General features: G+C 37.8%; 2 protein-coding genes across 4 annotated transcripts in view; both read right to left on the reverse strand.

Annotated features, from left to right (window-relative positions):
- The window catches only part of IRAG2 (inositol 1,4,5-triphosphate receptor associated 2), a 45,235-nt gene extending 21,017 nt beyond the window's left edge, over positions 1 to 24,218 (reverse strand). Inside the window, exons 1-8 of one of the 3 annotated variants that reach the window (XM_035028052.1) lie at positions 24,142 to 24,218; positions 15,659 to 15,739; positions 14,780 to 14,876; positions 12,811 to 12,958; positions 11,776 to 11,857; positions 2,298 to 2,344; positions 2,127 to 2,191; positions 1,863 to 1,970 (exon numbers count right to left, since the gene is read on the reverse strand). In XM_035028052.1, coding sequence (XP_034883943.1) covers positions 1,863 to 1,970; positions 2,127 to 2,191; positions 2,298 to 2,344; positions 11,776 to 11,799 — 244 coding nt within the window. In that variant the 5' untranslated portion in view covers positions 11,800 to 11,857; positions 12,811 to 12,958; positions 14,780 to 14,876; positions 15,659 to 15,739; positions 24,142 to 24,218. Of the gene's footprint in view, positions 1 to 1,862; positions 1,971 to 2,126; positions 2,192 to 2,297; positions 2,345 to 11,775; positions 11,858 to 12,810; positions 12,959 to 14,779; positions 14,877 to 15,658; positions 15,740 to 17,043; positions 17,100 to 24,141 lie in introns of those variants that run through there. The other 2 variants (XM_035028051.1, XM_035028053.1) reach the window with 2 other exon arrangements.
- A 460-nt stretch (positions 24,219 to 24,678) lies between these two features.
- Positions 24,679 to 27,697, reverse strand: part of LOC118025418 (lymphoid-restricted membrane protein) — a 72,190-nt gene continuing 69,171 nt past the window's right edge. Inside the window, exon 18 of the mRNA XM_035027829.1 lies at positions 24,679 to 24,863. Coding sequence (XP_034883720.1) covers positions 24,740 to 24,863 — 124 coding nt within the window. The 3' untranslated portion in view covers positions 24,679 to 24,739. The remainder of the gene's footprint in view (positions 24,864 to 27,697) is intronic.

Here is a 27,697-nt window from a genome sequence, read left to right on the forward strand (position 1 = left end):
TATTTTTGTGTACTTTATTTGTACCGAAATGTACTTGATAATGATTTTCCTCTTTACATGGTCCATTGTCTTGAATTTAGTTCAGTGCAGGCACAAAGGTCAGCAGCTATAAATAGGTTTTGTTTCTTTTTAAGAAAAAAATAAAGTATGTATTATGTTTTTAAAATGTATATGGAAATAAGAACAAAATGGTAACCACTTTCTTCAGAGATAAAATGTCTTTTCCCAATGAAAATTTTAATTTTTTTGTTAACTTTTAAGACAGATAATAGATTCATATGGTCCATAAATTTTAAAGTGTAAAATATTTTTTGGTAGAAATTTTCCCTCCCATACATGCCTATAAGAAATTTACTTTTCCTCCCCACAGACGATGTTATTTAATTTTTGTCTAGCCTTTCAGAGATATATTATGCATACATAAAAACTTCTTCCTATCCTTTTTATTCTCCCACAGAGTTTTATATGCAATACATAATGTTTTGTATTTGGGTTTTTTTAAGAGACAATAATGCTTTGATATCCTTCTAAGAAAGTTTCCTTATATACATTTTATGGATGTATATTAGTATTCCATTACATGGAGATGCCAATATATATTATCTAGGCTTCTTTTGATAATTAACTTGTCTTTAATATTTTGTTATTATAGAAAATACTGTAGTAAAGAAACTTCTACAAGTCATGTGAGTACTTAGATCTATAGGATAAATTCCCAGAAGCTAAATTGTTTTATCACAGGATATGTATATTTAACATTTTGGTGAATATTGGCAAATTCCCCTCCATATTAATTATAATAATTTACATTCCCTACAGAAACGTATGAGATTTCTTTTTTTCTCCTACAAGCTAACCAACAGAGCGTAATCAAAATTTTGCATCTTTGTCTACATGACTGGTGAAAAATGATATCTTGGTGTAGTTCTAATTAAAATTTCTCTTATTCAGACTGAGGTAAAGTATGGAAGATATTCTTCCATTAAAATAAAGAATGGATTCCATTTCTACAATTTTACAACTCCTTTAGTTTAGCATCTATATCTCAACTTAACTGTTCAGTTTAAACAATAGAATGAATTTTCCTTGATTTTTTTTTTTTTTTTTTTTTTGTGGGAACGGGAGCCTATGTGCTTCCCATGAGTGTCAGCTATAGTGATGTCTCACTGGGAATGGTTGAGAATAACTACCTTGTTTTCAGACTCAAGTAGCAAAAAAAAGATGTTAACATATTATCTGTTAATTCTTTTGCCTCCTGAGTGGACCATCACGAATTGGTCCATCCTTTTAACCAAACAGATTCTAATTAGGCTTCTGAGAATTATTTTTTTTAAGAGAAAGCATGCGCATGGGCACAAGCGGAACGGCAGAAAGGCAGAGGGAGTGGAGGAAAGGAGAGAGAAAATCTTAAGCAGCTCTATGCTTAGGGCGGAACCTGATGCAGGGCTTGATCTCACAACCCTGAGATCATTTCCTGAGACAAAATCAAGAGCCAGACACTTAACCCACTGAGGCACCCAGGCACCCCAAGATTCTGAGAATTTCCTAAGCAGGTGATTCTACATCTATGCCACAGTTGAGACCCACTTGTATCCAGTCAATCTTTGCCATTAGGAAATATTTAAGTCCTATTAAAATATATTGTAATTTTTGTACTTTCTATAGAACTGGGGGAAAAAATGGCAACATTATCATATATGAAGGCCATGATTACCTCTTGGACTTCTTTTCCCCAGACTATATCTTCAAGCTTTTTTTAATAAAATAATATTACTGAACTATGAGGATAGTTGCTCCAGTAGCTTACAGGTTTGCTTACTGCTTTGGAATGGAAACTATATTTGAATACTTCAATAGCTTACCTGTGATCTTTATGATAGCAGAAGCTGATCTTGTATCTCCCTCTTTCTCACAGAGTGATTTACAGTCCGGGTCACCAGAAGCCATATTCAAAATTTCTGACCCAGAATCTATCAACAGGAAGAAACTAACAGCATGAACACTATGCAAAAAAAATTATTTGCCTATGTTCTTTTCATTTGCACTCACCTCAGCAGGCCACAGAAACCAAGCTTATAGTTATAACACTAATCCTCTATTTTTATATATTTTCCAAGTTCACTCACCACTTGAAGTTACAGTACTCTCTGTGGACGAAGTGTGTCCAGGAGATGATAGTGTGGAACATTCCCTGTCAAGAGAGTAGAGGAAATATTTTGGAGTATCAGGTCCAAAGAGTTCCTTAAAAATTAACCAAATATACATTCAAATTCATATACACAAACAAACAAACCAACCTGGACTGTGGCAGGCTCTCAGAATACAAGCAGTCAACACCATTCTCCTAAAGAAAAAAAAAAAAGGAAAAACAAGTTCAATGATTTGACATTTTCCATTCCAGAGAGGTTGTTTTAAGCAAACATTTTCATACAATTTTAAATGAACCCATATTTACTTTGCTCTTTTAGAGAGGATATGGGACTGGGATTCTATAGGGCAGACTGACAAACATACTTTCTCCAAGTTGTACTTGCAAAAAAACCCCAATTTTAAATATACTTACAAGTCCAATATTTGAAGAATACCTAATAAATTCTTGGGCAAAACAAATTCTAAACTTAAAGGGCAGATAGAGTTTATTTCATGAACTTAAGTCAAGTTGTCTTTAAACAGAACATTCTATGTGGGCATAACACAACATTTCTATTTATGGAAATATTATTCAACCTAAAACTTTTGACCTGGTGATTTAAAAATGGTTTTCAATTTTCTAGCTAGACAAATAATACCTTTTAAACTTAATCCCATTCTCAAAGATCTGAGGGATTATATCTACGTCAGCACCTATTACTTGGTGCTCAAACAGAGCTTAACAAAACTGTGGTCCCAGCCTGCCAGGGCAAGTGTTTGAAAGTTTTATTTGAACTTCTTAATCTTGATCAGGAGTTCCTGATTTAGGGGGAACTTTAGGACATTAGGGTTGATTAGCTCACTTACTCTCAAATAATACAGCGGGAACATGGGTTACTCTTTAATAATATGTTTTTCTAACACATATATTTTCATTATTATTTGGTTTACGTAGGAATTAAATTTAATATTGAAAATTGAAACCAACTGAACATATCAAAAACCTGCACAAACAATGAAAAGATGAAGACATTTACGTGTTCTATAATCAAGGAGAGAACATATTAACAGCCACGGCCCAACAAAAGGTTTCAATGGAGGGACATTGTAGATCACAAACAGTATTTAGAATCTACCCCAGACAATATTGACTATTGTCACAGAAAGGTATGGGTTTAGTAACAGTTTGCAGAATACATAGTTATGCAATATAATGACAGCACTTAAAATGTACAGAAGCCCTTTTATATATCATCCCATTTAATTCTCCCAACAACCTTAGGAAGTGGGTTTTAACAAGAAAATATTTACTTATTTCAGGTAAAGAAAGCAAAGCCAGTGAATAAACTAATATCCCGGGAGTATTCTGAATTCTGAGTGTCCTCTCCACCATAAACAGAACGGTCTCTGAGATACCCTAACCCAGGCTGGTGGTGAGGCACAGACTTCCCAATTACTGTCTTACACACTGGTAGATTATTTAAACATAAATGTTTCAAATGTTCATCTCAAATGTTTAGAAGAACTCACAGACTTGCAAAGCAAGAATTTACACCTAATCTTCCTACATATCAATGTTAGGCAATCTTCTCTGTTTTGTTTTGTCTCTGCTTTAAATGCCTTTGGGTCAGACCATGTGTGCTTGAAGCCTGTCATGACATCAGCTTGATCTTATTGAACAACTTTCATCAAAGGCCCACTTTGTCCCAGGAGCAGTGACAGAAGCTGAAGACACACAAAACTACAGTCCTTGTCCCGGAGGAGTTTGTAGGCCAGTCAGGAAGACAAATAAAAAAACAAATGAAAAATTATAGGCAGCATTCCACAGAGGAAAGTAATATGCACAAAACAGAGTAGGGTAATATTTGAATTACATTTTGAAGAGAAATTGTAACTTATAACTTACAGGTAAATGATGATAGCCCTATCATTAAAAGATTTAATAGAATGTATTAGTAATTATTATATGTTTATTTAACTATATTCCAATATATATGTAAGAAATGAAGCTATAAAAAAGGAAAATATTAAATATCCTTCAGTTTCATCAAGTATCATACTTCATAAAAGTCAACAAGGATTCATTCCTTAATAATAATTTAAAAATCAGGGCACCTGGGTGGCTCAGTTGGTTAAGCGACTGCCTTCGGCTCAGATCATGATCCTGGAGACCCGGGATCGAGTCCCACGTCAGGCTCCCTGCTGAGCAGGGAGTCTGCTTCTCCCTCTCACCCTCCCCCCTCTCATGTGCTCTCTCTCTCTCATTCTCTCTCTCAAATAAATAAATAAAATCTTTAAAAAAATAATAATAATAATTTAAAAATCAGGCCCACTTAATACCCCATAACATATAAAATTTTGATTATATATGGCTTGAAATGACACTTATTACTGTACTATAATTAATACATATATAATAGTAATATTGCACTAACTAAAGAGCTAATTTTGTCTGAAAAAGACTTTTTTTTAAAAAAGTCTCATTTAAAGTCAAAATAATACAGCAGAAATACAGTTTACCTCCATATTACAAATTAGTCTCATTTGCTGTAATGTTCTGTATAATCCTTTCTGTTCAATACCTTATATATGAAACATTTTAGTGAGAAGCTTTTTGATAAATATAAAATATTTATGGATTAAATAAGTAATAATTCTGTAATTTTGGAGAAATGTCATATATTTAGTAGTCATACATTGCTATATTGTTCTGGAATAGTTGCGAGGTAAGCAATTGGATATTACTTCCAATTCATTAGTCTCTATAAACCCCACTGATCAGAAAACACCCCAATATACAACATATCTCAATCCCAGATTTTCACAAATTTGACCTAACAGCATTTTTCCCTTCTTACAAGTATAGCTAGACAAAAGAAGTTTTCTTTTTTCAAATTTAGAACTATAGTTAATGAAATTGTAAATATAACTCCTCAGGGTGTCTGTGCAGATGGAGTGGGGGTGGGAGATAACTCAGCAAAAATTTTCCACAATTGTGTTCTTTTTTTCCCCAGCATCAAAAGTCCCCACTATTCAAACCAGCATCCTAGACCCATAAGAAAGCCTAACCCCCACACAACAACTATAAAGACCTGGGCAGATCATGAAAAAGATAACCTGCTGGCTATATTTTAAAACCAAGCAAAGTTAAGAAATTGACTAAAAGCAAGAAAAAGAGAGTTCAGATGACAGACTTACTTACATGTAGAAGATTGGCTCAAGTCAATGAGTCTAACACACGTCGAGAGCACAGAGCAGGAAGAGTATTCTTCCTGTCCAAGCCACTCAAATATCAACCTGCATAACATTTACATGAAAATCTGTGGTCCAGCCCATTTGCTTTTGACAGCATCTGCTGTAGGGTGGGGTCGCCAAGGTACTCATGGAACAAAATGAGACATATTCTCGCATGGGCTGGGTCAGCAAACACAGGCCCCACATGCGTGTGTGCATGCACGCACGCACATACACACGTGCACACCAGTATTATTTCAATATTTAGGTAGAAAAAGTTAAAGAATAATAAGATATAGTTTTTAAGATATTAGTAAGGGTAATTATTGGCTTAGATAATTTCCCAGGGTCACGTTATTTTTGCTCTTTTAGATGAAATGCTTCTTCATCTGTAGATTTTATGAGCAGAAACCCTTCCACTATGCTACAATCACGTTACCAATGTAATTTTTGCTAATAGGTCTATTGTAGATGATTGGTGCTACTCAAATAAATTAATGGGATTTTCTGAGGAAAAAAAACTGAAAAAAGCCCATATGGTCTTATTTCATTCTAACTTAAAAAAAAAAAAATGCCCTTGACTCAGTGCCGGTTTCCATGTTCTAAAAAGAGAAAGAATGTAAAATCGAATGCCTAAAGATCACAACTATTGTAACCTAAACAAAAGTAAATTTCCTCACAAGTTTTTTTTTTTTTTAATTTGTAACTAAAAGGACACCACACCCTCAGATCTACAGGACACACCCACCACTCTGAGGTTCATCTGTAGTGCAGTTATCAGTCAACTTCTACATGTCCCAATTTTGCAACTGGCAATGTTATTTATTCTCCAAGGTTATTAATGCTGCACCACACACAGCCTGAGAGAACAGGACAGACAATGGCCAGAAAATCTTCTGAGATATTTCAAAATTGATTCTGTCCTTTGTCTCATAAACCACTCCTCTTAGTGATAGTGTATCTTAGACAAAAACATGTAATAACATGAAAGACAGCTCAAAGGGATGGCAATACACTTAATTTTTTTTTTCAACAGCCAAAGTAAAAACAGAGAAATTCATTTTCGTATCTTCTGACTGTAACAAGGTATCTTTCTTCTTCTTTTTCTTTTTTTTTTTAAGTAGGCACCATGCCCATGTGGAGCCCAACATGGGGCTTGAACTCACCACCCTGAGATCAAGACCTGAGCTAAGGTCAAGAGTTGGACACCCAACCAACTGAGCCACCAAGGCACCCCCACCCTTTCTTTTTTAATCGATGTGTAGTTGACATGCAATGTTATATTGGTTTCAGGTATAAAAGATAGTGATTTGACAAGTCTACACACTACATAATGCTCATAACAAGGTATCTTCTGAGCTTCACACTGCTGATCATTCTGATTCTGGGGGACAGTCACAGCTGCTATTTTTGGAGTGTTTACTAGGAATCAGGAACTTTGCATACACACTATAAAGTGTCTTGGTGGGGTCCGATCTGAGACTGAAATAGGTAGAGAGAAGAATCAGTTTCATGGACATAGAATTTTCACGAAGCTCCTTAATTCTTGGAGTATTTGGGGACACACCCAGGCACGTAAGCACATGTCCAGTTTGGCACTTGGGCTGCTGTTCAGACTCCATGGTGGGAGCAATGACTAAGGAGAAGAAGACAGATTGTCAGGAGAGACAGCTGGGCCCTGGAGAGAAACTGCCAAGAGTGATGAAGAGTTAAGGAAGTTGGGCTAAACAGACCGCCAGGCCGAGCTCCTGAAGGGAGCCTCAGTAGTGGAGGCAGCGGGAGGCTGCTACTTAGGACTACTGTGCCTCCCAGCCTTCTGGATGATTTATGTGCCTTGAAACTAACTGAGAGGGTAATTTTAACAATCCCATCACAAGCAGTCCACCCAACACCACAGTAGGACCTCACTCTAAAGTCCTGAGACAAGAATGGAGAGTCCTCTCTCTACCAGCCAGGGAGAGAAGATCACTAGGTGATCAGACACAGAGCTCCAAGGAGGTCAGCATGGAGGGCCTGTGGGCAGTAGGGATCATGAACAAAGAGGACTGCAAAGATATGAGTGGTGAAACCAGCTTCTTTTCCCCACAATCTCTGGGGAGGTTAGGTGTCCTTTCCTGGGACCCACTAGTTGGTGGGGCCTGATGGACATTAGGAAATAGCAGTATATGCCCCTAGAGATGCTTGGAAATGTTGAGAAGGGACTGCATGGAGATGAAAGTTCTTCTTATTCAGCAGCAAGTGGTGAAACAGAATTAAGATTTGTCTTTTCTCTAAATATGACCAACTTGGTTTGTTTTCATGGATTGATTAGGCTAGAACTTAGCTATTGCAGATATGCAGATATGTATATGCATACATGTATGTATTGTGTATTTGAAACCTCAAAAGAACCCTGAAAAGTTGTATCTGTTTCAAGGGGGGACACAGGCAAAGTCAGAGAAGTTAGGCTTGTCCAAGTTTACACCGCTAGCAAGTAACAGAGCCAGTCTTAAATCCAGGGCTGCTTGATTCCAAAGTCTATGCTATGTGGCTAAAAATTCTAAGTCATGGGATGCCTGGGTGGCTCAGTCGTTAAGCGTCTGCCTTCGGCTCAGGTCATGATCCCAGGGTACTGGGTTCGAGCCCTGCATCGGGCTCCCTGCTCAGCGGGAAGCCTGCTTCTCCCTCTCCCACTCCCTCTGCTTGTGTTCCCTCTCTCGTTGTGTCTCTCTCTGTCAAATAAATAAATAAAATCTTTAAAAAATAAATAAATAAAAATTCTAAGTCATTACTGGAAAGATTTTTAAATAAATACAAAAGTAACAGAATAGAGTAAGTAACCTTTGTGTACCCATTCTGCAGATTCAGCTATTACCAACCTGTGGCCAATCTATTCTGTCACCCACTAAAAACACCCCTCCATTGTTTTGATGTAAATCCCAGATATCATAAACATTTCTTCCATAAATATCTCAGTCTGAATCTCTAAAAGACAAGGGTTGGAAATAATTTATATTCTTCTTTTCTCTCTACACTACAATATTCCAAATAAATGAATTTTCCAGGTCAATAAAAGAACTGTTTTCCCCAAGAATGTCCTGAACTGGGCCCCAAATTATTTTATTATGAGATGTTCTTCTTGAGACAATAATCTTATTAGAGTCCTTTGCTCACTCAAAAAGATCCTAAGAATACAGATGTTCACTTTTACCTCACCCTGTGCTTTCTAAAAAAAAAATGCTAGAATGCAGCTTCTTCTATGAATATGGGAGATGATTTCTACCTCTAGTCTAGAAGGACAGGAGATGCTTGACTGTAAACATTTCTGGCTACCACAAGAAAGGTTTTATGGAAGAGCTGGTTTTGAAATAGGCCTCAAACAAATAGAACTTGAGAAATGGGGAAGTGCATGGTGTTCTGGGCAGAGAGAACAGTATAAGCAGGCTTTGGGGATATATTCCAATGATAAATGCTACTCGGTTTCACTGACATGCAGGGACAACCATACGGCAATGGGAAAGGCTGGAAAAGTAGATTTGTGACCAGATTAGAGAGGGCCTTGAAGACCAAATCAAGTTGCTTGTTATGAAGGCTCTCAAGGATGACAAAAACCCTACAGTTTGAAGCCAAAGACTTAAGAAAACACTATAATTTATGGGTCACTGGGGTAAACACAGATTATGTTTTTTGTAATTTTTATCTCATATTTTATTCCAACTTCCTGCACTTGTTAATGAGAATGCTTAGAAAATGGCTTTCTAAGAAGAATTTTCTTTCCTTTTTTTTTTTAAAGATTTTATTTATTTATTTGACAGAGAGAGACAGTGAGAGAGGGAACTCAAGCAGGGGGACTGGGAGAGGGAGAAGCTGGCCTCCCGCTGAGCAGGGAGCCCGATGCAGGGCTTGATCCCAGGACCCTGGGAACATGACCTGAGCCGAAGGCAGACACTTAATGACTGAGCCACCCAGGCGCCCCTAAGGAGAATTTTCTATTTGTTTAGAGATGGGTGTGGGGAGTCTGAGGGGTAGGAAGTGAGGTTCTACTCAAGGAATAGGCATGAGAGAGTGACTCATTCAGTGAACAGGCTGAAGAGATTCTTCAGTGGAGCAGAAACCTGGAAAGGGAATGGTGAGAAGTGGTAATATCAGCCACCAAGTGTAGCCGACAGACTTGTTCCTGGGGACTCTAGAAGAAATGGTGCAGAAGACAGCATGATAACCTTCAGGGAGCGTGTCCCATTTCCCCAGGGATGTTTGATAGGAGTTTCTATTATGGCCTGTTAACTCCTGTTTCTCAATGGTGTCAAGACCATAGACAAAATCTATCACATATCCTAATGATAGTGCATTAGGAGATCCTTTTAGATAGTACATTCTTAGCCAAAAAACTACTTTCAAGGTAATTATGAGTAATTATTATGATTGAAAGGTCTACAATCGGTGTTCTGAGAGGGGCTGTGAGAAAGGCTTATCCTTTGAAGTTAGACAAACCTGAATTTGAATCCCATGTTTGTTAGTTACCAGTTGAGTGATCTTGGATAAGTTATTTAACCTCTCTGAACTTCAGTTGTCTCATCTGCAAGAGCAGACAATACCTACCACTCAAAGTTGTAGAGAAGATTAATAACGTGGTTTGTGGTAATGCTTTCCTACAAAGTACCTGGTACACAACTGATATTTGTTTCTTCCCCCTTGTTGGTGAAATCAGTGTCAGATAAAAGGGAAATTACTAATAACCAAACATCCTGTAAGCTTCCAAGTCCAACTTCCTTTATTGAACTTTACAAGAACTGCTAAGTAATAGCAAAATAGATTCATTTCCTTTTTCTTTCCTTTTCTTAGCTACTCAATAGGATGGGTATTAAGGAACAGAAAAATGTCAGATACACACACTTAAGAGGAATAATAAGAGTAATTCATATAACTCAGTGGTAAAAAGAACCACATTTTTTAAAATGGGTAAAGAGCTGGGTAGATTAAGCTCCAGGGAAGATGTACAAGTGACCAACAAGTACCCAAAAAGATGTTCAACATCATTTGTCATTAGGGAAATACATACCCAAACCATCAAAATTACTTCACACCTGCTAAGATGGCTATAATAATAATAATAATAATAATAATAATAATAAACCCCAGACAAATGTTGACAAGGATGTAGAGAAATTGGAATCCTCATACGTTACTTGTGGGAATGTAAGATGGGGTAATCACTTTGAAAATCTGTTTTGCAGGTCCTCAAAATGTTAGAGTTACCATATGATGTAGCAATTCCATTCCTAGGTGTATACCCCAAAGAATACTATGTGTATACAAAAACTTATACACTAACATTCATAGTAACAACATTCACATAGCCAAAAAATGGAAACAACCCCAGTGCCCAACAACTGATGAGTGGATACACAGAATGTAATATATTCATACACTGGAATACTATTCAGTCATAAAAAGGAATGAAGTATGGGGATAACACGCTACAACATGGGTGAACCATGAAAATACTATACTAAGTGAAAGAAGCCAGTCACAAGAGGTTACATATTGTATTATTCCACTTATATGAGATATCCAGGCTAGGCAAATGTGTAAGAGACAGAAGATTAGTGATTGCCTAGGACTGAGGGTTTGGGGGTGGGGGGAGTAGGGACAGAGTGTTGATGGGCATGAGGTTTCTTTTTAGGATGATCAAAATGTTTTAAAATCAATTTTGGTGATGGTTGTACAATTCTGTGAATTTATTTAAAAGCATTTAATTGAATCAACTGTTTAATATATGAACTATATCTCAATTAAGCAATGAAAGAAAAAGGAAGAATGATGGATTATTATATCCTGAAACAAACTGTCTGCTCTATTTGATTGAGAAAATTATGGAGCTCAGGCTCTGGTTGTAGACTCAGGGAGGCACTTCATACATACTCCATAACCTGGGGAGTTTGTCTAAATGACATGTTATTCAGTGTTACTCTTTTTTTTTTTTTTTTTAGGTAGAGAAGTCTCATTAGCACCTAACTGTAGCAAAGAACACTCTCTGGGCATTGCCCTACTTTGTAACTTCAAAGGTTATCTAGGCTTGGCTTCAATTCTCAGAGAGACAATGAGACCTGAGACTTCTTAGAGTCAATAGTGAAGTTTAAGTCCCAAACCAGTCTGCCTCTTTAACAAAATGTTCATTATACTTCACCAAAATCTCCTTTTGGCTATCTACCCTTGAGCTTATACTACAGAAGGGGTAGAAAGCCCCCAAATGACTGGATTTTAATTTCCTGCCATCAAAGGTTGACATTTCTCACGCATCTGTGTTTTGTGGTGTAAGATTCATACTTGCTATAAGAGTGCTCATAATACTTCAAAATATGTATATACCCATGGAAGAGGACCAGGATACAGTAGTACTAAAATAAAGTTGAAATATAGTCAAATGCTCACTTCCATCCTTAGGTCATCATTCATCCTGACGCAACCTGAAAGATCTGTTCCTGGGTGGGGGCCAACTTTAGGGCCTGGGCACCTGACAATAGAAAGCAAAGTTCCTTACTACAGAGAGAAAGACCGAGAATTTCAGCAGATACCAAATGTTTCCCTTCCCTATCCCAGCTTAACCAAATTTCTAATTAAGTTCATGGTTTTAGTAAGACATAAGGAAAGAGAGCTCCAACCTCCACCAGAGAGAGGTCGCAAACCACAGAGAATCTAGCCAAAAATGAAAATAAAGAATTTGCCATTCAAAATCTTGCTTCCTCACCCTTGATACGGAAAGGGAATTTCACTGGGGTGGATAGTGCTCACAAACTCCACTGACATTTTGAAACTTTTCCTAAGGAAGGTCAGTCTGTGTACTCAGAAAGGTGAGCACAGATGAACTTCAGGAGAGGGTGGGTGTGGGGACAGGGATTTGCAGAGGCTCATTAACCTTGAGGAAGAAGGAATAAAATATGATCAAAACCTCTCTGAATAAGTTAACTTAGCAGTATATAGTATATTCCTAAAAGTTGGGAAACATTCAGGTAGCCTAATTTGTCTTTTACATTTTAGAATGGACATTAGGGAATTCAAAGAACAAGAAAAATCACTTCAAGAAAACTATAGAGGAGGGGTGCCTGGGTGGCTCAGTCGTTAAGCATCTGCCTTCTGCTCAGGTCATGATCCCAGGGTCCTGGGATCGAGCCCCACATTGGGCTCTCTGCTTGGCGGGGAGCCTGCTTCTCCCTCTCCCACTCCTCCTGCTTGTGTTCCCTCTCTGTCTTTCTCTGTGAAATAAATAAATAAAATAAAAAAAAAAAAAGAAAAGAAAACTATAGAGGTATCTTTGTTTTAAAATTGCCAATTTTCAGAAAGTCAGAAGTTCCATCATAAAGACCTTATGGTCTCAGGATACAAAAGTCTAACTGATTAGAAGTTCAGGCACTAAGAATAGGCCACCCATGAAGAACAGGGTAAGTATATTTTGCTGTTTTAACTTACTTGCGTCTTCTAGTCACATCCAAAGCACCATCCTCTACTTCTCCATAGTTGGGCCTTTCACGTGAAACCTGGTTTCGTTTGGCTACACCTGAGGAAAGTGTCAATTCCAGGCTTGGAATTGCTGTGAGATTCTCTAGATGCAAGGCATCTGCAGAACAGAAAAGAATAGAACCAGAAATTTATTTCTGGTTTAAACTATATAATAAATATATATTTATTTATATTTATTCATATATATAATAAATATATATTATATAATAAATATATAATATATAAAAATTCTTATATATATTTCTCATATATAATATATATTATATAATTATATATTATTTATTATATATAAAAATATATATTATACATATATAAATTTTTTCCCTTTTGAGAGGTTGGACCATTTCTGAAAAAGCAGAAGTCAGTTCAATTCTATTAACCCTATGAAAGCGAAAATGCCATTTTTTTTTTTTTAAGCAGAGTGGGGAGGGGGCAGAGAATCCTTGCCTAAAAACAACTAGAGGGGTCAACAATCTGCAGGCAGAGGATAAAATACATCCAGCTGCTTCTTTTTGTAAATAAAGTTTTACAGTAACAAAGACATACCCATTCATTCAATACTTGGCCACTTGCGTGATACCGAGTAATTGCTGCAGAAACCATACAGCCTGCAGAAGCTGAAGGATTTACTGTCTGGCCCTTGACAGAAACAGCTTTACCAAACCCTGAAGGGAAGAGGGTTAGACACTGTGATGGGGACCCGTTAAAGAGACAAAGGAAATAGGGTAACGGATTGTGTGTTTTGGAGGAAGCCATCTTGCTTTGTGTTTTTCTGAGTATAGGAAGCAGCAGAGTTTAACAGAAGAAAACACAGGCATTGGAGTCAATCAGAAATTTTTGGTTCAGGTCCTGGCTCTGCCACACACTAGTTGTGTGCTCTTAGTCGCATAACTAAACCACGCGGAGCCTCGGCTTACTTACATATGAAGTGACACACGACCTTAGGCAAATTACTAACTCCATATTTCTCCATTTCCTTCTCTTCCTTGTCTTGAAAATGGAAATTTCATTAGCCTCTACCTGGCAGGGATGTGGTGAGGATTAAATGAGGTAGGAGTGATGCGAAGAGCAGAGAGCCGCGCCTGGCATATAGCAGGCGTCTGCTGCCACGGTCGGTTGTGGTTGTGTTACTACTACTGGGTGAGTGTGAGTAACATCGTCTCTATAAAGCCCTAAGCTGTTGTTTGATACAAAACGGCCATTCAGTGAGTAGTGGTAGTAGTTTTCCCTTCTCTAGTTGAAATGATCCACAGATCAGTTTACTTGCTATTTATTTCTTCTTAACTTTATTTTGATAACCATCCCATGTCTTTTGTCGTTTCAGAACCAGCCATTAACTTTTGCTTTCAACCACATCTCGGTTGTGATGAGACATGTCACTACCATGAGCATTTCTTCCTAAGAGAAAGCTCATTCTCCTTAGCCTGGCACTGAGTAATAGCCCACCATTTGACCCACAACCTGCTCCAAACTTATATTCTACTGTATCACAACCAAACTCCTCTTGTTTCCAAAATGACTTGTCCAGCTTTTTTTTTTTTTTTTTTTTTTTTTGGTCCTCCCCAGTTAAAATACTTTTTCCATGCTTTTTGCTATTCCAAATGCAACCCACTTTCAAGGCCTGGTTCAACTCTCATTTCTTCTATGGAGCTTGCTCGGACTTCTCTGAGCCCATTCTAACCTCCCTGATAATCTGTGAGCTATTTTAGGATTTATTCTCTATTATACATAATATGGTGCTTTGCACGAAGTAGGTGTTCAAACATCAGTTGACTGACAGAATTCAGGGAGAAATATCCAAATATTCAACAACTTTTCCTGTATAAATATAATTGTGATTAATTATTTTCCCTTTCAAAAAGAACCTTACCCTCAGCCATGCCTGATAGGGTGTAAGAGGCGGGCTATCCATGCTTACCCAGCAGAGGTGTATACCAGCATGTATGTTTGAAGGTCAGGAGCGTCTGATATATTCTTGCTTCTTGCCCACTATAACGTTTATGGCAACACTGCTTCTGAACAGAAAATTAAATAGTATTAGCTATCTAAAGGGGTGTAACATAACATATTTCATCATCTATTCTCTTCATTTCCAAAGGTAGAAAGAATATCACTAGTATCAAGAAGAGGTCAAGAAGAAAATAAATGATTCCAAGTAATAAAGTAATAAAGCTTTCAACCTTTTGATCAAAAGCTATACCCTATGGGTAAAGTGTAATTCTCATTAAAAATCACAGTTCAATAATTTAACAGAATTATATCAATTCCCAATAATCGACACTGTCATATAAACAAAAGCCTTGAGGAAAAAGGTATGGATGAGAGGCAAGCTTAGTTATACAATACTTCTTCATGATACCACAGTCAAATAATTTAACATATTGCCATATCGTAGGGTCTACCAGCATTGTATGCATGTGTGTGACAAAGAAAAAGACTAGGTAGGGACGCCTGGGTGGCTCAGTCGGTTATGCGTCCAACTCTTGATTTCAGCTCTGGTCATGATCTCAGGGTCATGAAATCGAGCCCTGTGTTGGGCATAGAGTCTGCTTAGGATTCTCTCTCTCTCTCTGACCAACCCCCCTCCCCCCATCCCCTGCTTGCACGCTCTCTCTCTCAAAAGAAAAAAAAAGTTTAAAAAAAGAGAGTAGGTATCCATTGTTTCATCTAGTAATCTCTCAAAAGTGGTCTGGCTTAAAGTACTAAGACTACTGATACATCCTGGACTTCACTTTCTCTTTTGACATAGTAGTGATTCACAACTGGCACTTAAATTGTTTCAAAAGCTTAAACTTACCAGTTGATCTTGAAATGGTTGTTGAATTCCATCTGTGCTGGACAAGGGATCACAGTGAGGAAATTCCTCATCTAAACAGCTCTGTCATGAGAAAATGGTGGAGTATGTTCAAAGGCAGAATGACGACAGAGTCAAAGATACAAAACATATTCCATTTAAGAGAAGATATGATGCTACCTGAGGAGGGTAGTATTGGCCAATTCTGTCAAGTATTCTACTTAAGGGAACAGGTTTGTAATTGTAAAGCTTTCATTGCATTTTCCCCCTTACTTGTTCTAGGAATGAAATTCAAAGATCAGGGACAGGAAATACAATGGCTTTGTCATTGAAATCTTTAGGCAGGGGCCAAAGAAGGTTGCTGGAGACATGTCAGTGTAGTGAAAATGTTGCCTGTGAAAATTTCATAGCAATCAAATTGTGGCATTAGTCCAATCACAGTTATATTATATCACAGTTATATTATAATAGAAAATTGTATTTGTGTTCCTGATAAGATTAAAGCATATTTAGATGTGGAGGTTTTTCCACTTCAATTTATTGTAGGGGGCTTTTTAGGCACTCTGCCTGGCTTGATCTCCCACATGGAAATTTTTTTTTCTACTTAAACAGATGTGCCTGCATTATGCTCTGGAAACAGATACATGCAGACATCACCCTTCTTTCTTCCCTTCTCCAGTCCCTTCCCCCCGTGCCAACCTTACTGTTCCTTATGTTCCTCATTTATGAACAAAAAGGAGAAATTCACCAAGTATCATAAGGGAAAGAAATACATTGAACTCTACCATGGATATATTGAGATATCCAGACAGGAAGGAGTTAAAAGTTTAATTCAAATAGGAGGGGCACCTGGGTGGCTCAGTTGGTTAAGTGTCTGCCTTCAGCTTAAGGATCAAGCCCTGAGTCAGGCTCCCTGCTGCACGGGGAGCCTGCTTCTCCCTCTCACTCTGCTGCTCCCCCTGCTTGTGCGCACTCTCTCTCTCTCCGTCTCTCAAATAAATAAAATCTTAAAAAAAAAAAAGGAGAAAAAAGAGACAGGAACCATCCCAGCCCATCCAACAGTACACATTCAAGAGTATCAGAAAAGAAGTGCCTAAGACTAAAACACTGGCCCTTTGCTAATAGATGCAGTAAATTCTAAAAATGCTTCCTCTTTAAAAGATGTTATTAGGAGCCATTCACTAATGTGAGTTTCCCCTTCTTATTTGGCTAAATGGTTTTGGTGCAGAAGAGAACAAAGTCCACTAGAGCATTTTCTTCTAAGTTGGTTAATTTTGTGATCAAAGTCATTATCTATTATAAATTAGCTTCAAATCCATATACAGATTGGACCTCTTCCCCACAGTAAACACATATCACAGGGTTTTTTGTTTTTGTTTTTGTTTTACCTGAAACAGCAAGCCATGGAGGCGTCCTTTAATTAACTTCTTTCTCAGTGACTCAGTTGTTGCTATAAAGAGAATTCATAACCAGCTTAATAGGACAATTTGTAACCCCCTTTTCCCTCAGTTCCTTTCATAAACTTTTAACAGCTTTAAATTTGGGGTCTGAGGAAAGGAGAGAGAAAGCAGTGACTTCTGAGAATGGCGTTCTCAACTCATGTCTTGTGGGAATGGAAGAGCAGAACAAAGGCTAGAGCAGCTAACCCATGATCACCCCTGGGCATTCAAAATTCACCTTGACAGATGCAAGTGATGTCCTCTAGAAGTGAGTCACAGAATGATTCCACCTTAACTTAGGAATACACCTCAGAGGTCATTCAGTCCAACTGCCTAGGATGTGGACATCTCCTCTCCCAGAAACCTCTGCATGAGCTGTGAGTGGGTGATGGCAGCCCCTAGAATTGGAGCCCCGTGACCCCAGAATCCTATGGGTAGGTCTGAGATGATGAGAACACTTTGTCCAGAGGATTTCAATGATAACTGGTTAGTCATGCAGCTGGGATCAGACTCACAGGATAATGTTCAATTCAGTATACTTTTTCATGAAATTAAAAATGTTTGTCTTTCTACTTCACTGAAATCTGCCTCCCAGTAACTTCCAACTTCTCATCTCTGGAGTAACAGAAATGAGGAAAAAAAAATACCTATTAACTCTTTGAGTTACACAGGTACACATTACTTATCTGACAATCCATACTCTTTAAAATATAGACAAGAACCAGAAAACAGGCCCAAATCTTTTGAACCAAAATAGATGTTGATAGTCATGACCTTTATTCCTGTGAATTCCTCACACTTCCACTCATCCAATAGGCTCTGAATTTATACATAATTCTCACAAGCTCTGACTGCTTTCTCAGCCCACAGATGATTAAAACAAAAATTACGTGAGGGTAGGAAGCTCTGCTAGATGAAGACATATTGACATATTAATAGCTACCTTTTTTTTTAAATCACTGACAGCAAGGAAAATTCACAGCAAATACTCTGTTGTCCAAAACACATACGAATCTGGAGCAACAGTTTTATATCTCAATAGCCTGAAGAAATTCTGAACCATTAAAATACTACTAATATATGTGAAAAGTACATAATCGAACAAAAAAATTTTTTCTAAGAAAAAACTCTTGAAAAGCTTCAATTATATCAAAAATTACCCATGTAAAATTCTATTTTGTAAGAATTTTTTTTTTTGTAAAAATACCTTATTTCACAACTAAGCTTGACATAGTTGTTACTAGGCCCACTAGGAGGAAAATACTTTTTAAAATTTCTAACATATTTAAGTAATTAAATTATTTAATCTTTAATACTTAAAACTCTAGTAAAGATTCAATTTTAGAAAATTCTCTCTTTTGGGCGCCTGGGTGGCTCAGTTGGTTAAGCGACTGCCTTCGGCTCAGGTCATGATCCTGGAGTCCCTGGATCGAGTCCTGCATCAGGCTCCCTGCTCGGCAGGGAGCCTGCTTCTCCCTCTGACCCTCCCCCCTCTCATGTGCTCTCTCTTTCTCATTCTCTCTGTCTCAAATAAATAAATAAAATCTTTAAAAAAAAAAAGAAAGAAAAGAAAATTCTCTCTTTTAATGGTATTAAATAAATCCTTCTCCCAACCTACATCTAAGCAACAGCAACCAAACCTTTCAGAAGTGGCCAACATTATGTTTGTGAAGGTCGTGTATCTCCAAAACACTGTCTTTGGATTTCCAAATAAGCTTGTGTTTCAGAAGAAATAATGAGTTAGTATAAGACTATTTAAATTGCCCATCTGCTTTCCCACCAGGCAATCTTGAGTTTTAGGAACAGTCCATCTCAAAACATTTAAATCGTAAACCTTATTTCAACAGATGTTTTGTGCAATGTGTAGCAACTATTTCCATATGTTCCATGAGGCAAAACACATTGCCTTATGACCCTAATTTGCATTCACCTTTGTATTCTTTTTATGTGTTTGGAGTTGGACCTGCCATGTCTCTAGGACATTTAGATTTTACATGGAAGCAAATGAAACAACGGTCACTGTATCCCCTGCTGCTGCCATCTGTGATATAGGATGGGATCGGGTGTCTTGCATACATTGCCTTTGAAGGAAGCTGGGATAAAACAACTTTCCAAATGACTATGCAATGAGACTCTCAGGCAAAGGCCCTGCAATTAATTGGCTGTTGATAATTAAAACTATAGTATTAGAGTGATAATAATGCTAGTTATCAATCATGGTTGACATTTATGGAGCATGGATTTTTATAACACAATATATGTGTTATCTCATGTTCTATAAAACTGTGTATTAAGAAAAATCAAGTTTCATTGAAAACCACAGACCAGGAGAAAATAATTTGCAACACATATATCTATCAAAGGACTTGTATCCAAAATATGTAAAGAAATCCTACAACGCAATAACAAAAGGACAAATGTCCTAATTTGAAAGTGGGCAAAAGATATTTCACAAAGAAGATATATAATAGCCGATCAGTACAACAAATGAAAATCACAACAAGATACCCAAAAGAGTGACAAAAGTGGAAAAGATTGACACCACCTCGCATTGATGCTGTAAAGAAACTGGAACTCCCACACACTGCTGGTGGGAGCGTGAAATGTTACTGACCCTACGGAAAACTGGCAGTTTTTTACATGGTTACAGCTACACTATGACCTAACAACTCTGCTCTTAGATCTTTATCCTAGGTTAAGGAAAAACATATGTCTACACACAAACCCATACACAGATGTTCATAGCAGCTTGCTCCATAACAACCCCAAACATCTAAATAATTTAGATGTCCAATAATAGAAAAGATAACCAAATTGTGGAGCCATTCATACAAAGAAATACGACTCCATCATGAAAAAGGCATACCATGAATAAACACAACATATTAAGATAAATATTATGTTGAGGGAAAGAAGACAAAAACACAAAAGTACATATTTTATATCTCAATTCTAGAAGCTAAACTAACCCATCAGTGATAAAAATCAGATCAGAGGTTGATCCTTATAGTGGTGGAGGTGGGGGAGGGGCAGTGACTGGAAAGTAGCACAAGGGAAATTTCTGCGGTTACAGTTCTGTGTTTCGATGTGCATTTGGCAAACTGGTTAAATAAGACACTTAAGGAGATGCCTGGGTGGCTCAGTCGGTTAAACGACTGCCTTCAGCCCAGGTCATGATCCCGGGGTCCTGGGAAAAAGCTCTGTGTCAACCTCCCTACTCAGTGTGGAGCCTGCTTCTCCCTCTCTTGCTCCCCCTGCTTTTGCTGTCAAATAAATAAATAAAATCTTAAAAAAAAATACACTTAAGATCTGAACATTTCATGATATTAATTATGCACTAATAAAAAAAAGAACGTAAAAATTACAAGAACAAAAATAACAGTTTATGAGATAAACATCGTTAGGAAGAGACCACTAAAAATGTATACGCAACATTGTAACCAGAGCACTAACAAACACAATTATATAGTGCCTCGGAAGATAACTTATCACCAAGACGTGCCTCTTAAAATGACCAAAGGCTGCCCCACAGGATAATAGAAATGCACAGGATAATAAGAATAGGTAACAAAAGCGTGGAGATGCTGGTGACATTTAAATGGCGCAGTGCTGGTGGGATGCTAAGAAAATGCAGATGGGAGTAGAACTCAGGCGGTGGGACTGCTGCAGTGAACGCAGGAGGAAGTACAGCCGGCCTTGAGCCAGAGCCCTGCAAGGCTGGGCGGCACTTCTCTGGGGGAGGAGGCCCAAGTGCAGACACTTGCAAAATAAAGCTAAAAGGGCTCCTGCTGTTTGTCAGCAGCCAAGCCGAACACTTTCTCCTTCCCCGCTGAAGGTTATGGTTCAATCCCTACCCATCCAGATCCCGTTCCTAGGAAAATCATGAATGAAACGACACAACTTCCGTCTGACATTCGTGTCATTACCCATTGGCTAATGGTGAACGAGGTAATGCACGCGGCAGGAACGTGATCTAGCAGAACAGACTCTCCCAAGTATGACCAAGCACTAGCTATTGTTTTGCATTTGTTATTTATAAATTACCTACTGCATTTTCTGGAAGGGGATACTGAGTACCCAGAGAGGTAAAGAGATTTGCCTAACTTTATCCAGTTTCGCTTTTGACTTAGAACATAGGTTTGTTTAAGGCCAAATACCATGCTCTTAGTCATTACGCTATATGGCCTCCTAGATTATTTCATCCATTTCTGCATCCTACATTTGGGAAAACTTAGGCGCCCATCCCATCAGAGCTGCTGAGCAAGCTCTGATTTTGGGTTTTTCCCTTGGTCCTCAACCTAACACCTATCTTTAAGTGTCTCAATCACCTCCAGCCCCCGTGCGTGTCTCATTTCCCTCTTAGGTACTGACTGCTCGAGACATGTGGCTCTCATCTTGCATCCTCCTCAAAGCCATAAGGCTCTTATCTGTCCCCTACCCCATGCCCTCCATGCTAAGGACAGCAAATTAGAAGACAGTTTCCAGTGGGTTCATCTAGGTGAAAGCCTTCTCTAAAGTTTATACAGCTACTATGTTCAAATAAGGAATTCTGATATACAGGAGCCGCTCAGGCTCTCTTGCCAAGGAAATATTTATAGTTTCTAAAGGTAATCAGTTCCCTCTTATTGATTAAATCAGGGACTCAATGAAGATTTCATGTTAGAAGGGGGCAAGAAGAGGATGAACAGGAAAGAGGTGATAGAGTCTCTATTAGATCAAGTGGTCTATGTTTCATTAGATTCACTCTAATATGTTGGGTAAACACCCGAGATCTAAGAAGGTTTTTTGTTTCCTTTTCAAAACAAACATCCATTTATACCTAGTATTGCCTTTGTTAACAAGATACTTGGATACATAAGTAAGAAGCAGAAGAAAGAAAATATGTAAGTAACCATTCAAGAAACTTAGTTCTAATGGCACAGGGTCACAGAAGCTGGTATGTATACTTAGTCCAGTCCTGGTGGCCACTGAGAACTTGAACAATATTACCTCTTCAATATGAAGTTCAGGATAATCCAATGTCATAAACAACTTCCTAGTTCCAGTTTATGAACCCCATCATTGACCTGAACAATTGGACACAATCACCGAATCCCCACCCAATTTGCAAAAGAACCATTCTCAGACACGACAAAAAGCCATTGCCTTCAACACTTAATAGATGTATTAAGCTCACCAGAAAGTTTCAGAAGAACTAAATGGATTTGAATATTTTTGTTTTCTGACTCAGAATTCAAACGTCTGACTCAGAATTCAAGCCGCATGTGGTGACAGTCATAATGGTAGAATGTGCCAGGATGTGTTTATGTGATAACTGTCCTACCTCACTGACATTTATTCACAGTGTATCTGGAAAATCTGCTCCACAGAACATTTCAAAAGTATGTGCCACCTAAATTTCCCTCTTGTTGCAAAGGTTGATTTTTTAAGGGCATTGTTAGAAAAATCCTCAGAAGCAAATGGTCTTCAGAGCAAAATCTTGGTATGTATGCCTTCTATGGGCAGCAAAAGATACAAACAAGTAAAAGAACTCAAAAAGCTAGGCAGGTTGTGAGCAACTCAAGACAGAAAGGAGGCATCCACTCTACTTTATGCAGCCAAGAAAAAAAAATACATGCTTGCGACCCAGGGTGGCTTTCATCTTCTATTTTTAAGACTATTTGGACCAATGAAGTGAGAAGACAATAGCAAGTTCATTATATCAAGAATGTATATTTTGGGATAAGTTACAAAAGTTGACTCTTCCAAGAAGGTACTAAAAGGAAATCAAAGGGGCAGGGGGGAGAGTTGTGGGAGGAGATAAATTCTTAGTTTTATGAAACCATGAGGTATAATGCTGACTTAATCGAAGATAAATATAACTGAACCAAAAGATTAGTCCTCTAAGTACAGTGTCTAAAACAAACATACCATAAACCAAATTTGGAATGCCTCATTATTCATGTCTCAACATGAACACTTCTAATCACAAGGGAACCTTTTCCAATGCTCTCTGAGCAATCATAAAATAACATATAGATTATGTAATTTAAAGACTTACACTATCATACTTAAAATTATTGAAAACTAGCAAGTCCTGCAAGGTTTAAAAATAATAATAAAATACTGAATAATTACTGTTACGTTAGAACTAGCCAAGTCCTTTAAACTTTTAAACAGCATTCTCAGATAGCAGTAGAAAGGGTACAGTAAATCCAAAACAAACCCAGGTCTGAAAATCTCCTTCTCTAGCTTAGCTTAAGTTGATAATTCATTTGTTACCCAAATCAATAATTTTGTCTAAAAAGAGCATCTAGGACAGCTAGAACAAGAAGCTGGCCAAACAAAAGCAATTGCCTGATAAATGGTCAAATAAGCTTTGTTTTTACCAAATTATGTTTCTAGGATAAAATTCGCTTCTGAATAATCTGACATCTGTCATTTAACAATTGTCATTTCACCTAAATCCTAGTAAACAGTTACTTTCAGGTAATACAGAAAAATGACAAATATTCTAATTTTTTTAAAGCAAAATATATTTGTAAAGAGCACATTAAAATTTAAAAAGGATTTTCACATATTTAATATTTTGATGCACTGCATTCATAAGTATTTTGCCCACCCCTAAAACTACTGTGTAAAAGAAAATAGAGAGGCAGGTCCTTTTCTACCATATCATGGGTACAAGCTAGCTAATAAAATCAGGGTAGAATAGGTAAGCCATTTGCAAGTTCAAATACCCCATGCATACAAGATTATTTTCCCCCTTGTTTACTTTTACAGATACTGAGAACTTTAATTTTTAAAGAAATAACAGTCATGGACAAATCCAGCTCATAATTAAAAAAACAAAACAAAACACTGAAAGGGAAAGTTAGTCGTTAAATCAGCCTACTTGGACACCAGGCAAGCCTCTCTGGAAGCCCACGATACTGCCTTCTGGAACCATTTTATTGTCATAAATGTGAGTATTAACACAGCAGCTGTCTCATCTACAAAGATGGCTGTAGTCCTTTTGCCCCACCTCTGAGTGGACTGAATTGGACATAACACATATTTGCTACTCACTTTTCAATTTCCTCGTCTTCTGCTCAAGTGTCTGGCAAGTGTTCACTAATTCGGTATTTACAGTCTGGAGATTCAGTTGTTCCGAGATTGCTTCCTCTAATTCATGCAGCAAAGACTTCGCTTTGTCGCCGGCTGAGTGGGCTGCCGGATCTCGATCCTCAACCTGGACACGTACGGTTAATACTGGATTTTAGCAGGGTGGCCAGGAAAGAAAGCAATTGAGCCCTCACTGGTATCATGCACACGAAACCGAAAATGTGCTTTTCTTCTCAGGGAAGTGATAAGCCTCTAGCGAACTTCTGCAATTCTGTGTTTGCATGGGCTTTGTATGCCTGAGCTATTTCTACAGCAGTAAAAGTCCTGATATGTCAAGTTGCTTCTTTCTGCAAAGATGCCTCTTTCATCAGGAGGCTGTTGACACCACCTCCTTTACAACTCCCTGTACTTCCTCCGCTCACTGCTGGTCGCCAGGGACTGAACTTCGCAGTTCCTCTTCAGGTTCTTTTTTTCTTTTCTTTTCTGTTCCTCCTCCGTTTTTTACTTCATGGTCTCAAGGACATCTGAGGAAACTTCCCCTTGAATATAAAGTAGTCACAGGCTACCCTACCTGCTCCTCTCTGTCCTCCAGCCATTGGCTGGTTCCTTGGACCTTCTTCCTAACGACAGCTTCCTGGTTGACAGCATCTTCTTGCACTTGTTCAAGGGCTTCTCGTTGTTTCTGCCTGGAGTTAAAAAAAAAAAAAAAAAAGAGTCCAAACCACAAGCTGTCAGTGACATTTCAACTGAGAGTCACCCTGGGAAGTTGTGACAAATTCAAACTTAATGCACTTCCTCAGAAATCAGAGGGAAAAGTGAAAGTATTTACATACATATAAATGCTTAACAAATAGAGAATTTTAATCAAAGCACTCATATTGATCAGTTGGCCTGATACCCTCACTTTAGAGATAAGGGCATTTGGTCTCCTATTTTACACTGGGATATTCAGTTTCCCACAAGCTACATTCATCGTAGTAATTAGCATCAGGCACCAATTGCTTAGAGGATGGCACGGTAATGAGGTCACTGTGACAGGTGCGGTATTTACACATCATAGCTAGCTGTTTCAGAAAAAGAAAGGAAAGGGAAAGATAAAAGAAAAAAAAAGCAATAAAAGCTTTGGGTCATGACCGTGGCCTTTTCTCCTTGTCAATCATGCTAAATGGTGAGCCCAAGAAGGGCTGCCCCCAAGCATGGACGGAACACTCCATGTTAGTATTTCCACCACAGTCTTGTCTTTCCTGAAAACTTGACCCCCCTCCCTTTCTTCCTCATTCCAAATCTCTTAGTGTTGTTATGTTACCTCTCTTTTGGATACATTTCTAATCCTCCAAAATGTATTAAAATGCACCTGCTCTCAGCTGATGAGATTATTTAAACAATGCTAGGTATCAATATATCAATGACTATCTGGAAACAGCTTGATCTGAATAACAATGATATCCTTAGCTCAAAGGGATGATAAACTTTGGGAGCTTCAAAGCAAAGAGGAAGACATTGTCAGGTTTAGGCCTTTTGCATGCCTCTCAAACATTAACACAGTCAGAATCTCATCGTATATTGGCATAAATCTAGCCCTAAGTACAAGAAAAATCGCACGAGAGACAAGGATGGTGGCACAGAATGCTTACCATCATGGTAAACTAGCAAACAAAACTCTAAACAAAAATAAAAACTACCTAAACAATCTATTGAGCCTTGTTCAATACCTTATAGTCAGTTTCTTCTTGTTTTAAATTTTGTAAGAACATTTAACATGAAGTCTACCCCCTTAATACATTTTAAAGTGTATAATGTTGTTAATCGTAGGCACAATGTGGTATAGAAGATCCCTAGAACTTACTCGTCTTGCATAACTGAAACTTTATACCTCTTAAATTGCAGCTCTCCATTTCCCCCTCCTCTAGTCCCTGGAAACCACCATTCTCCTCTCTGCTTCTCTGAGTTTGACTATTCTAGATACCTCATAGAAGTGGTATCATGCCATATTTGTCCTTCTGTAACTGGTTAATTTCACTTAGCATAATATCCTCAAGATTTTTCCATGTTATCACATGCGACAAAATTTCCTTTTTAAGGCTGCATAATATTCCATTGCATATGTGAGTGTGTGTGTGTGTGTGTGTATATATATATATATATATATATATATGCGCGATATTTTCTCTATTCATTTACCACTGATAAAATGTAGGCTGTGTCTATATCGTGGCTATTGTGAATATGCTGTAATAAACTTGGGTGTGTAAATATCTCTTCAAGATTTTGCTTTGAATTCTTTTGCACATATATCCAGAAGCGGAATTGCTGGATAATATGGTTGTTCCATTTTTAATTTTTTGAGGAAATTCCATACTGTTTTCCATAGCAGTTGCACTGTATTAAATTCCCATCAACAGTGTACAGAGTTTTAATTATTTCTCTACATCTTTGCCAACACTTGGTATCTTTTTTTTTTTTTTAAAGATTTTATTTATTTGACAGAGAGAGAGAGAGACAGTGAGAGAAGGAACACAAGCAGGGGGAGTGAGAGAGGGAGAAACAGGCTTCCCACAGAGCAGGGAGCGCAATGCGGGGCTCAATCCGAGGACCCTGGGATCATGACCTGAGCAAAAGGCAGACGCTTCACGACTGAGCCACCCAGGCACCCCAACACTTGGTATCTTTTGGTGGTTATTTTTTTCCGTTTGGTTTTTAATAATAGCCTTCCCTAACAGGTGTGATTCATTCATCATTGTGAATGACTCATGGTGGGTTTTATTTGCATTTCCCTGACGATGAGTGATGTTGAGCATCTTTTCATATACCTATTGGTCAACTGTATGTCTTCTTTGGAAAAATATCTATTCAAGTCCTTTGCTATTTTTAAATTGGGTTATTTGGTTTTTTGTAACTCAGTTGTTGTAGTTCTTCTTGTATTTTGAAATTTAACCCCTTATTGGGTATATGGTTTGCAAATATTTTCTTTCATTCCATAATGTACCTGTTCTCTCTGTTAATTCCTTTGCTGTTCAAAAACTCTTAAGTCTGGTGTAAACCCACTTACCTAACTTTTCTTTTGTTGTTTGTGCTTTTGTGTCATAGCCAAGTCCATGGTCATGAAGAATTTCCCCCAAGTTTTCTTCTAGAGTTTCAGAGTTTTAGGTCTTGTATTTAAGTCTTTGATCCATTTTGAGTTGATTTTTGTATATGGTATATAACAAGGGTTCAACTTCATTCTTTTGCATAGGACTATCCAGCTTTCCCAACACAATTTGTTGAAAAGACTATCCTTTCTCCATGTGTATTCTTGGCACTCTGGTCAAAGATCAGTTGGCCATTTATGCATGGGTTTATTTCTGGGCACTCTATTCTGTTCCACTGTCCTTAGGCCACTACCATACTGTTTTAATTACTATAGCTTTGTAATATATTTTGAAATAAGGAAGTGTGCTACCTCCAGCTTTGTGTTTCTTTCTCAAGGTTGTTTTGGCTGTTCAGGATTCTTTGTGGTTCCCTGTGAATATTAGAATTATTT

This window comes from Mirounga leonina, unplaced genomic scaffold, assembly GCF_011800145.1.
Source record: "Mirounga leonina isolate KUSES-001 unplaced genomic scaffold, KU_Mleo_1.0 Mir_201, whole genome shotgun sequence".
Taxonomy (NCBI): domain Eukaryota; kingdom Metazoa; phylum Chordata; class Mammalia; order Carnivora; family Phocidae; genus Mirounga; species Mirounga leonina.